Consider the following 12055-nt stretch of genomic DNA (forward strand, 5'->3'; position numbering starts at 1 on the left):
GTAAGTATACCTGGATTTATGTATTTCTAAGGAGTACTTAGCTCGGGCTTCTTGGACTTTTAGGAACCTTTCTGGGTTGCAAGCTATGGTGATTTCATTTCACATCATACAATGTTACTGTTTTAACTCTTCAAGTTTTATTGCTTTAATACCCTAAAAATAAACAATTTTTCTAAAAGGGGCGAGAAAAAAGGTAGTATTTCAAAGCAGAGCACAAAATGACATCAATAAATTTTATCCCTATATGTCATGTACATGGAATTTACAGTCCTGATCTATCAAGGTTTTAAAAATGAGTAAAACCTTGGACAATTCTATACCTCAGAGAAGAATCCCTACACTGCCTAACTCAGAACACGATAAGAATCAAATGAAATTCAAGAGCAATCCATACACTATAGCTTCACAGAGTTACACAAGCCCCTTCACCATGACAAGGCTGCAATCCATGAGGGGATATACTATATAAAGCATAATAAATGACACATCACAGCTTTCACAAATTAACTCAAAAGCCAAAAGTGAACATTTAGCATTTCATAGGAAAACTGATGTCCACTTATCACCCTCAGCCAAATAACATCTTAAGTAGATAGTGCTTTGTTGTTGTTCAGTCACTAAGTTGTGTCTGACTTTGCAACTCCATGGACTGCAGCACGCCAGGCTTCCCAGTCCTACACGATTCTGTTTGTGCAAACTCATGTCATTGAGTCAGGCCACCCACTAAAGGAAAGAGGATAAGAGTACCCAAGGGCAAGCATTTCTCCTAGTGTTCTTCCTTTTTCTTCTTTAATAAGCAAATACATATCATTTCTCCTGCTTCTGTCATGGAGATTGGTGTATATTTTCTCCCCATTTTTTTTCAGGTTAACATCCCCTGCAGATGAAGTCATTAACAGTGGAGAGAGCTCCTTCACAGCTCCCTAATTCTTCAGTGTCTGGATGTGCTAGTTTACCAGTCCCTTACTGGACATCTGAATTATTTCCAGTATTTTGCTACTGAAGATAATGCAACATATGCAGCCTATACCTTCAGAATAAATTCCTTTAGTAGGATCTCTGGATTAAGTGAGACTGTGCCAACTTCCCCTTCAAGGGTTGACCAATCTCCCATTTTTACCAGCAATATATGAATGTAACTTTCCTCAGTATCACCAAAGAATGCAGTGCCGAGTTTCTGAATTTTCTCTCAACACAAGCTACAGTAGTTGTATTTTCATTTCTCTTATGTGTGAGGATACGCTTAAAAGCCATCCGCATTTCTTTTTCTGTGACTTATCCCATTCATATTGTTGTTAGCCTACTTTTAGATTCACTCAGTTTCTTCAAGTCAGCCTATTTTAGGCCCTTCTTAATGTTGCTTTTTTGTTCAAACCACTGTTGGCTCTCAGCTGAGTGACTACACCAGCCTCCTAGCTTGTCTCCCTGCTTCATTCTACCCCTGCCCACGTGAGAGTAGCGAGTAGCTCGTCTGATCTCCCTCCCCTCTCCCCACGTCTCCTTCCCCTTCTTTAAGAATTATCACCATTCCCTTGCATATAACCTTTCAATGGTTTCCCATTACAATTAGACTAAAATCCGTATTTTTTCTTGTCAAGGTCTACTAGACACAAGGCCTTAACCCCCTGATATTCCTCCTGGCATTCTTTCACTCAGCTGCAGCCACCCTCTTTCTGTCCTCTGCCTACACCGAGCATATTTCCTTCTGAGGACCTCACAGGGCTCCCCTTCACTCCTAGGATGCTCACTGTCACTTAAGGAGACCACCCCCAGTAACACTGCCCCCTCCCCAGTCCATGACCATCCTTTTCTTTCTTCTCAGTGTTTCGCTACTTGACATTATTCCTGTGTCAACAGGCCCCAGGGACCTCTAGGAAGTAAAGACCAGAGTTAGGGTTTGGGTTTTGTCAGTATAACCTCTGTTTGTCCTGCCCCTAAATCGTGCCCAATAATCATCCATTTCAGTGTACCCCAAATCATTTATGCTTCCCCCAATTTTCCTTCATCATCTAAGATTTCTTCTAATGCTGTCCTTTGATGGGTCTGTCACCCAAGACCAGCATTAATTTCAGATCTCTTCGAGCGGTAGTTTAGTTACTCAGACTCAAAGACACCGACAGGTTACCAAGACCCACAAAAACCTAAGAGAGGAAATCTACTGTTCAGTGACAAATCAATGGTAACTTTAATTTGGGGACAGAACATTTAATGTTAAAATACCTTAACTACAAAATGACTCACCCTATGAATTTAATTAAGTCGAAAGACAAAGCCACAAGACCAGAATTCTGCAGGGAAGTACGATACATCACTTTTTATGTGTGTGCCCAGATTAAAGCAATATAATGAGATTATAAAAGACAACCATAAAGGGTGGGTAAATGAATGATGCTCCAACCATTAAACAGGTGGTAAAAAGCAGACTGCACAGCTACATGCAGCTGCGTGGAAATACATCCTGGGGCACGCTTCAGGTGTCAGCACGGTTCCAGGAGCTTCCCGTCTTCACTTTACAAGAGAAAGTTACAATGTGGCACACAAAGAACGATCTCATACAATAAACACAACATTCTGTTTATTCGTATACAAAAGGTTCAGGAAGAACCAACACCAAAATATTAATGAAAATTCTGGATATTCTGAGTATGAGTGAATGACTTTTTAGTATTTTGCAAATCTTTTACCCCAAATGTTTACTGGTATCAAAAAAGTAAAAAAAAAAAAAAAAGTGTTTATAATAGCTACTGAAAGGAGGAAAAACCTGTTGCTCAGAGGTTTTCCCCCATTACGTTGTCAATTCCTTCCCTACCCGCTCCTTGGAGGATGGAAGGAAGGAATCACTTGAGAGAGCAGCTTGCACCAGAGAATGAGCAAAGTTCCTAAGAGGAGAATATAAAGGCTGTTTGAAAAGCTGATGCATAATAATAAAATCAGATAATAGGACCTTAGCATCTTATTTTCTATTATTGACAGTAACATCAGTTACATTAGATACACTGTTAAAGGCAAGATAGCCACAAAATTCTTTTGAGTCTATCTGATATTTATACTAGGTTCGTAGGAGTTAACTGAAACAGCTTGAAGAAATCATGTTCTTCTCAAAGGTTTCTGAAGAAAAACACACAGCATCATTTATGTTTGGTTTTGTCTAAGTAACCAAATAATTCTTCATTGCAGAAAAGCCAAAATGTTTTATATCAATGCAGGTATTTCTCAGTTTCCAGGGAAACTGATATAAAATTGTCTGAAATAAAAACATTAAGAGCAAACTTCCAATGTGCTTGCACTTTACATTCGTGTTCTGACCTCGTATCTATGGAAACTTAATAATAGGCAAATGCTGAAATTGAGGTTTCTCTCATCACTTTATTGAATGCCAAAAAAGAGAGACAAATTTAAGTAAAATTTTCACAATCATGTCAAACATAAAAAGGTAAATTCTGTGCTCATGAACCCTCTTTTTCTAGTTCCCGGCTCAGCACTCCCCCTCACTAAATGCTTCGTACCTTACCTGCCCCCTTACCGGTTTCTCCTAATGTCCCTCTGTCCAGGGCATTCTCGGCTTCAATTTGAGTCAGCAGAACAAACTCTTTAAAATATACCAACATGTTTACCTGACTGGTAAATTGAGGCTATTTCACGACTTCTTTTATTCCTATCCATTGTAAGAAATGTACAGACACAGAATGCAGAGGTATGTGTTGCTTCTGAGTTGTGAACAATAAACTCAAATGGAAATAACCAAACTGAAGTTGAGTTAGGCCTATCTTATGGATAAATTATAAAATAAAAAGTGCATTCCAAACTTTTTTTTAAGCACCCAACAACTGAATTTGGTGTATCTACCATTCTCAAGTCTGTCTCTTCTGTTCAGTAGCTATGTTACACAGTTATTTCAGAGCTCTAAGTCTTGGCTTCTTCATTGGCATCACAGGGAGAATATTCACAGGCCTTATTTATAGATGGAAGGGTCAGGTGAAATACACCCGAAAATATGTTGTAAATCGTAAAAGAATCATACAGAAGTCCAATTTTGGTCTCCCTACACTAGCCTACTACTGTTTTTTAAAATCACTTAGAGGCTTACCTTATAGCAACAAGCTGAGCAGTTTTCACAGGTATGCACAAGCTTTGTTTTTAAAGCTACAATTAATTTACATTAATTTGTGCTTTCACAGTATCTGAGTATTCTGAAAAGGGAGTACTTTCCACTTACAAAGCCATGTCCATCATATGGGTGAGTTCACAGGCTTACCTATTCTAACTTTGAAAGAAATTAAATAAACCCAAATAAAATTTAAATAGAAGAGCTATAAGACATATCCTCTATGAAATAAAGAAATACTCTCTGGCATTTAAATGAAACAAGTGGGCCAGTGGGGCTTTAACATCTTCACGGCACAATGTTTTCTACTTTAAAGAACACAGTCTTGATTAATGAGCCACAGTGTTATCCAGAATCTTTTTTTTTTAGAACCTAGAGCCGTCCAGTCTCAAAATTCTAGAGGAAAAAAAAAATCAAACATTTCCTCTCCTCTCTCTCCTCTTCTCCGTGACAACCCACCCCCACCCCCAGCCACTTCGTCTTCAGAATTTTCCCTGAACGTTATAAAAGTTGACTAGGATTCCACGGGCAGGAGGGGGTTGGAAGGAGAGGTAGCCATGGAGACAACTTTCCTGCAGGATCTGCCATCTCAACTGCCAAATCTTTGCATTACAAATTACAGTCTGAATTTCTCTTTTCTCCTTTGAAACTTTTGACCAACAGTCTCAGGAACCATCCCCAATCCTCCCTTAGAAGAGGCAACATGCAAGTGAAGTTGGTTAAAGCTGGGGAGCTGAAGACATTTTTGTGTCAAAGTGGGAATCTTAATCTGAGCTCCGTGGGATCGTCTTTGGGTAAAAACAACAACAACAACAACAAAACTATTCCCTGCAGCCGTTGCAGTAACGTTTCACACCGTTCAGTTATTTTAAGACCCCCTCTAACCTTTTTCTTATCGTTTTCAAATTATAGTTAGAATAAGGTCGCTTCAATCAGGACAACTCTAGACAGAATATTACTTAACGCCACACTAACTCTGTCGATAGCAGTTTTGATTTTAAATAACAAACCCTAAAATCTGTCTTAATTGTCCCGAGTATCAACTATCCTAACGAGTGGAAGTGTATCTAGATCCTTACCTCGTTCCTTCTCTTAGGTACCACCTGAATAGGTAAGGATTGGAAGATGGGATGGATATCGCCGAAGTTGGGAGTATTTAAGTTTTCATTGAGAAAAGAGAGAATACATCAGAAAGTCTTTACAAAGTCCCACAAGATGTTAAATAGAATCACGAACAGGAGCCACAGACTTGAGGGTCTTGGGTCGGGTTGCGAAAAGGGAATGAGGAAGAATTGGGCGTTCGGGTAGAGAAGAGGGAGAAAGACTGGCCGGACGCGACGGAGAAAGAATAAGGGGTGGGGACGCCAGGCAGGGCCAGCCTCCGTCCTTGGTGCCCAGCCCCGAGAGAGCCAACTCCAGGCAGGAAGGAGCCCTAGGCGGCGGCTTCCTCCCGGGGGACCTGGGGGTCGGCGGAGGCCAGAGGTAAGCCCGAGAGCAGACGGGGCCGGCCCCGCGAGGGGCGAGGCGCGCCGGCCGCTTCCTTACCTTCGGGCATCTCCCGGTCGCTGATGTGCTGCAGGTGGTGGCCTTCACCCGCTCGGAAATCCAACTCGGTGGGTTCCACGGCAGCCGGCGCCGGTGCTACGGCCACCGGGTCTCCGGCCGCCGCCTCGTAGACCTCAGACTCGGAGTCTGGCGCAGGCCCCACGCGCCGGTTGGCACTGAGGCACACGCAACAGCTCAACGTGTTCCCCATGGGGCGCCTCCGCTCGGCCCCGGACTCCGCCAAGCTCAGAGACCGCCCCCTCCCCCAACAATGGAGCGGCGGGCACCGGCAGACCCGGGCTATGCCGGGGCTGCGCCGCACAGGTAGACGCGGCCTCGCCTGCCTCTCTCCTGTCCGCCACGCCGCCGGGGCCGGAGCAGGGCTCCGGCCCGGCCGCACCCCCGCTGTCTCGCCGCCGCCGCCTCCCCGGAGTCAGCTAGTCAGTGAACGCTGCGACCAGCCGGGCTTATTTAAAAGGGGTGGGGACCCGACAAGCGCTGAGACGCACAGCCACTGCCGGGAGAGAGCGCGGTCGGAGCTCCTCCTCCTTCCGCCGCCGCCTCCAGACTGAAAGCCGCTCGCCTGGCTGGCCCTTGCCAACCGGAATGCGTCCTTCGGTCACCTGGTTACGACGGACCAATCACACACAGAGGTTCCTCCCCGCGCCCGCCTCAGAGAGCAGGCACGTGACTCACAATGCCCCGCCCCCACCCGGGCACATCAGACGGAAGTTCCTATAGCAAAACGGCTGGTGGGCTGCACGGGAAGAACCGCGCATGACACGTCAATCCAAGATGGAGGCAGCAGGCCGAGAAGCTGCACTCGGCCCTCGGAATCCATTAGGCGCACGCACGCAGGCACGTGCAGAGAGAACCCCGCCCCCTCCTTGCTTTGGCACGCACGCAGGCACGTGCGGAGAGAACCCCGCCCCCTCCTTGCTTTGGCGTATATAAAGCAGCCCCCACCACAGCCTTTGGCCCTGAAGAGCACGTGCTCCAGTGCGTGAGCTGGTGTCTCTACGTTCGTCTGTCAGAGAAGGACGCTTTCCTTTGCTTCTGAAGCTAACTGAGTCACATTCTGTCAGCTGAAAGGACACCGAGCAGAAGGACCGTTCATAAGGAAAGTCCTTGACTTAATAAGCAAAGGAAAAATGTATGCTGCGGTTCCTGAAGATCTCTGGTAAGAACGACTCTTCTCTTGGTAAAATTGTGAAGGAGAAATCCATGTTAGATTTTCTGTTGCACCATAAACTGGAGAAATTACAGCCACGGAAAAGCGTTTAGTTAACATAGAAAAGTTAACATAGAAAAGGCTTTAACTTTGTCCAGTAAGCTATTTTGAGAGAGACCATGTCCACATAACATTTATGACAGTGCACTGTTACAATTATTGGCTTTGTTTTCAGTCTCTGCACGACCTCCCCACTTCCTTCCTGTCCTAGGGGTAGGTCTTGTCTCCCTAGTCCTATCCAGGAGGTAGTGTCCCCAGGCTGATACCTTGACTGCGGCCTTATGAGACACCCTGGGCCAGAACCACCCAGATAAACTGCTTCCAGGTTCCTGACCCACAAGCATGTGAGATAATACAGGTTTGTTGTTTAAAGCCCCTTAAGATTTGGAATAATGTGTTATGAGCAATAGATACATCATATTTTCCCCTGTGTTTCTTTGTTCCCTTCAAGATTATTCATTATTGTTTGTTGGCTAGTCTTCCTATTTTGTAGCAGAAGATGACTTTTTCTTCTTGAAAGATATTGGAGGTAGGTCTAAATGACCAAACCAAAAATGAATGCCAATAAGAATTTTGTTTTCCGTGACATTGGTATGAGAAGAGTCATAAATGTGATGGAACAAAGTGTGGCTGTTTCAAATAGGAAAACCATACTCAGTTGTCCCTTTTTAGTTGTTTTTTTTAAGCTTGACACTATAAAAAGACTTTATGAATTCCATCCCTAACAATTCAAATTTTGTGTTTATTTAGATGAAATCTGGGGAGCTTATTATCTTTGTGAGATTTCATATATATGGCACAGATTATATATAATACTATATATATATATTGCTTTGCCTTAGTATGTATGTGTATCGTAGGACCATTACTACTTGCTATAATTGAAAGCAGTCTCTATATTCTTTTTGTAGACGTATCGATATTCTCTCCCTCTTGCCTCTCATCCTCAGATGGAGGATTGCAAATTTCCAGTCATGGGTTTATTATCATTGTCTTCCAACTCTTCATACCTGTCTGTGTTGAAATAATAGCTTAAGAAAGTTGATATCAGTAAATTGGTTTTTATGTCTCTATGTAGTACAGTGTATATGCATATATACATACAGGTTTCCCAAGTGGCTTAGTAGTAAAGAATCTGCCTGCAGTGCAGGATATAGAGGTTCAGTCCCTGGGTCAGGGAGATCCCCTGGAGAAGGAAATGCAACCCACTCCAGTGTTTTTGCTTGGGAAATCCCAAGGACAGAGGAGCCCAGGTGAGCTCTAGTCCATGGGGTCACAGAGTCAGACATGACTTACTGATTGGGCATTTATACATGCATCTATATATAGAATACAGTATAAAAAGATTGTAAGGGTAAAGGAAATCTTTACTGGCTTCCACAAACTACTTTTTCCCTCAAAGTATAACAGCACCTTGACCTATAAATATACATAAAGTGAAAGTGAAGTTGCTCAGTCCTGTCTGACTCTTTGAGACTCCATAGCCTGCCAGGCTTCTAGTCCATGGAATTGTCCAGGCAAGGATACTGGAGTGGGTTGCCATTTCCTTCTCCAGATGATCTTCCTGACCCAGGGATTGAACCGGGGTCTCCTGCACTGCAGGCAGACTCTTGACTGAGCCACCAGGGAAGTCCATAAATACATGTAAAACTATATTCAATAGCCTTCATCTGGTCATCAAAATAGGTCCAATGAGATCTCCCCATGGTTCTGTCTTTGCCCAGTTCATATTTTATAATCTTATACTTTCCACACTCCAGTTTGATTCATTCATCCATCAGATATCAAAAGGTAATAAGATATACTTTCTTGTAACTTATACTTTAATTAAGATTTTTATTAATTCAGAATTGCCTGTCCCTTCAGTAACTCTAAATTGGTGAGTTCTTCTTTGAGGCATTTTTAATATCTGTTCTGATCTTGAATCGGGTGGTATTGGATTACTTTGATGGATTAAGAACTTACTTCATTTTTAAAATAGCAGTCAGAATTTTCTCTGATGAACAAAGAAACAGGTAAAAACTTTTTTTCAGAGACTAGCAGATTGACTCATTTTCATAAAATATTTTGGGTAACAAAAGTATAAAAGATGTCTCGTTTGTAAGCTGATTGAATGAATTAATATGGCTTAAGTACTCAGAGTGTTAATGATGACATCTACCGTGTTTCATGTCATCTGGAGGCAGTAAACACATCTAATGTTAGGTGGGTGGGTGCCAGCTATAAATATGAGTTATAACATGTGAAAGTGAACATCCTCACCTATGACCTGCAGCTACAGAGTGGCAGGGGACCACAAATTTTGGAATTTTGCAAACCTTGGTCTGAAATCTGGCTTTACCTCTTATTTGCACGTTAATCTAAACCTTCTTGGCTTCAGTTTTCTCATCTTCAAAATAGAAAGAAACAATACTCTCTCTTCATATTGTTGTTTGTAATATTTAAATATGGTTAAGGAGCTAGTGCTTAATTTTTAACCAGGGGTCTGTAAATACATGACAAATAACTAGGTCATTATGTGAATGGTGAACCTCAACTTTTTCTCACAGAGAGATGACCTATTAATTATCAAAACACAATTGAAGAAATGAGCTTTTCTATTTCTGCTCCTCTCTTCAGTGCTATCTTTTGGAATTTCCCTTGTTGTAGATCAAAAGTGGTCAAATATTGGTTCATAGTGTCCAATCTAATGGCAGTTTTATATTCAGAAAATTATATTCTGCTTAATCATACAAACCATGAAAAATCTCAAGGATAAAAATGAGTTTCAAGTCCTGCAGGGATCTCTTAAGTTTCTGTCTGCACTTTACTCACTGCACTTGCTATAAGACATCATGAATTTCTATGAACTCCTTAAGGGGAGATACTACCTTATTAAACATTGTTTCCTCAGAGCCTGTATTTGCATAGGGAAAACAGTATCTGGTTGAGGTTTAGCACATGCCTGCCAATGCAGGAGACTTGGATTCAGTTCCTGGGTTGGGAAGATTCCCCTGGAGGAGGAAATGGCAACCTACTTGCCTGGGAAATCCCATGGACAGCGGAGCCTGGTGGACTCAAGTTCAAGGTGTCGCAAAGTGTAGGGAAGGACTTAGCAACTGAGCAACAAAAACATGTTCTGGATCCAGGCTGCCTGAGTTGGAAGCCTGGCTCAGCCACCTACCTGCTGTGCGATCTCGGAGTGCCTTAAAAATGCTGTGTCTCGTGTGCAGTCTGCTTCCTGGATCCTTCCTTGCTTATGACTTCCTTACAATTCAAAGATTTTTAAAAAGTGAGAAACAGAAAGCATTTGGAGTAGCACTGGATACATTGTAAGTCTTCAGTTAATAACCGTGCATTTATTGCAAAATGCTATATTAGTTTGTCTTCAGATAGGTCAGCCCTGCCATCTCTTTTTTCTGGTTCTATACACTGTTTTTCCCTCTTAAATATTTCATCAGCTTTGTTAATCTTTGTGTTTGTTTATTTAGCCTAGGATCTAACAGTGATTCTCAAATCTAACCGTATGCTCTAGGCTCATCTGGGGGAGTCAGTCAGAAAACCCCAGACATACTTCCCAGTGATTCTGTGATTAGAGACCTGCAGCTTTAAGTTTACTAGGCAATTGATTACTAGGCAGTTGATTCCAAAGAGGTGTCCCATGAACTGGGCCAGCATTTGGAAACACTGCCCTAGGATTTCTATCCAATTTTAATTTGACTCCTTTATTTCCTAACTCATTTCTTAAGAGAGCACCTCATGTACACAATTTCCCCTTCAATTGAAGTCTGTTTAAAGCAAACATCTAAATGCCATTTCATTCTCCTTTTTGCACGATGCCCTTTTCTCTCCTCATTCTGTCCCCTTCACCAGCAGTTAGCATCTGATCCCGTCCTTGTTCACCAAAAGAGCTGGCCATTTGTAGTCAATGGATGAGCAGCTGACGGCTCCTTTTAGGGGAGTAAAATTGCAAATAAGGGTGATAAATAAAACCGTTCTCTGAAAGAACCAGTCTCTTTGGCACATTCTGTGCTTTCCTCTATCGGAGGCAGGGAAGACTGAGGCTTATTCATAAGGGAATGAATCAGTGGTCAAAGAATCACTCCAGAGAGTCAGAAGCTAATTCTTTTTTGTCAAGTGGGGAATGCTTCTCCCTATTTCATATTTGTTTATGAATGTCACAGCATGTATTCTGAAAACACCATCCCTGGAGAGAGCAGACCTATAATTCTGGGAGAATTTTATTACTCAATCATCTAAATTCAGGATAAATTTTAGATAGAAAGAAGATAGCAGAAAACCAATCCTTAGAACACACCTGTGAGACCCTTTGAATAGTGCTTTGTGAATGAATTGCCCTTTATCGCTGCCCCCCGCCCCCTGTGATGCTATCACAGCTTAACTGGCACTAACACAGCTGTTCACAGCTGCACACAAGATGCTTGCAAGAGCACAGTGTCAACCATTTGTTCTCATGGGGTGCAGCTTAATTTATTTCCTTTGAGGATGGAGTCTGATATTGTGTTCTAGCAAGACTAATCAGCAGATCTAAAAGACATGCAGTGGTCAGATTTAAGGGATGAGTTGCATTTCCAAGTATGATTCTTCTCTTGGATATCTACTCCTGCCCCTTGAAACATATCCAGTGGAGAACTCATTTTGAGGGTGAGTTTGTTTTTGATAGACCTTAAGCAGGAAGTGAATTGAGGTGGAACAAATGTTATTATTTCAGAGAGAACCATAGCCACACTCCACTTCTTAGCAGGGTCAGCTGATGCCAGAATGCTCTTCGCAAGCCAATTCATAGCAATGTGACAAAGGAAATGTATTGAGCACCTACTGTATGCCTAGCAAATGTGTAGGGCTGAAAAAGGCAATAAAAAGTTTTCATCTCATTACAATGTAAGTTTCATGTCTTGCTCTTGAATGCCTTTGACATCCCTGGCACAGTTTAGATGTTCAATGAATGTTGAATAAATGAATAAATAATGCACTCAGTAAATCAGTCTCCTAAGCTAAACCCGATAGATTTGTAACAGCTGCTTAAAAAGCTATGCCAAGAAAGACTCTGAGGCTATACCCATGTCAGTGGGAAATGTGACCTGATTGATTAGCAATGTCTGTCAAGGGCAGGAGAGAGGTAAAATCAAGTGTGCTGTATAATATATTCTGTGGCTAAACGTAAATGATATAGC

At 42.3% G+C, this 12055-nt stretch overlaps 1 protein-coding gene across 1 annotated transcript in view; it reads right to left on the bottom strand.

Annotated features, from left to right (window-relative positions):
* The window catches only part of LOC122682865 (cyclin-Y-like protein 1), a 37579-nt gene extending 31474 nt beyond the window's left edge, over positions 1-6105 (bottom strand). Inside the window, exon 1 of the mRNA XM_043886194.1 lies at positions 5651-6105. Coding sequence (XP_043742129.1) covers positions 5651-5861 — 211 coding nt within the window. The 5' untranslated portion in view covers positions 5862-6105. The remainder of the gene's footprint in view (positions 1-5650) is intronic.
* Positions 6106-12055: the final 5950 nt, after the last annotated feature.

Source organism: Cervus elaphus, chromosome 1, assembly GCF_910594005.1.
Source record: "Cervus elaphus chromosome 1, mCerEla1.1, whole genome shotgun sequence".
Taxonomy (NCBI): Eukaryota; Metazoa; Chordata; class Mammalia; order Artiodactyla; family Cervidae; genus Cervus; species Cervus elaphus.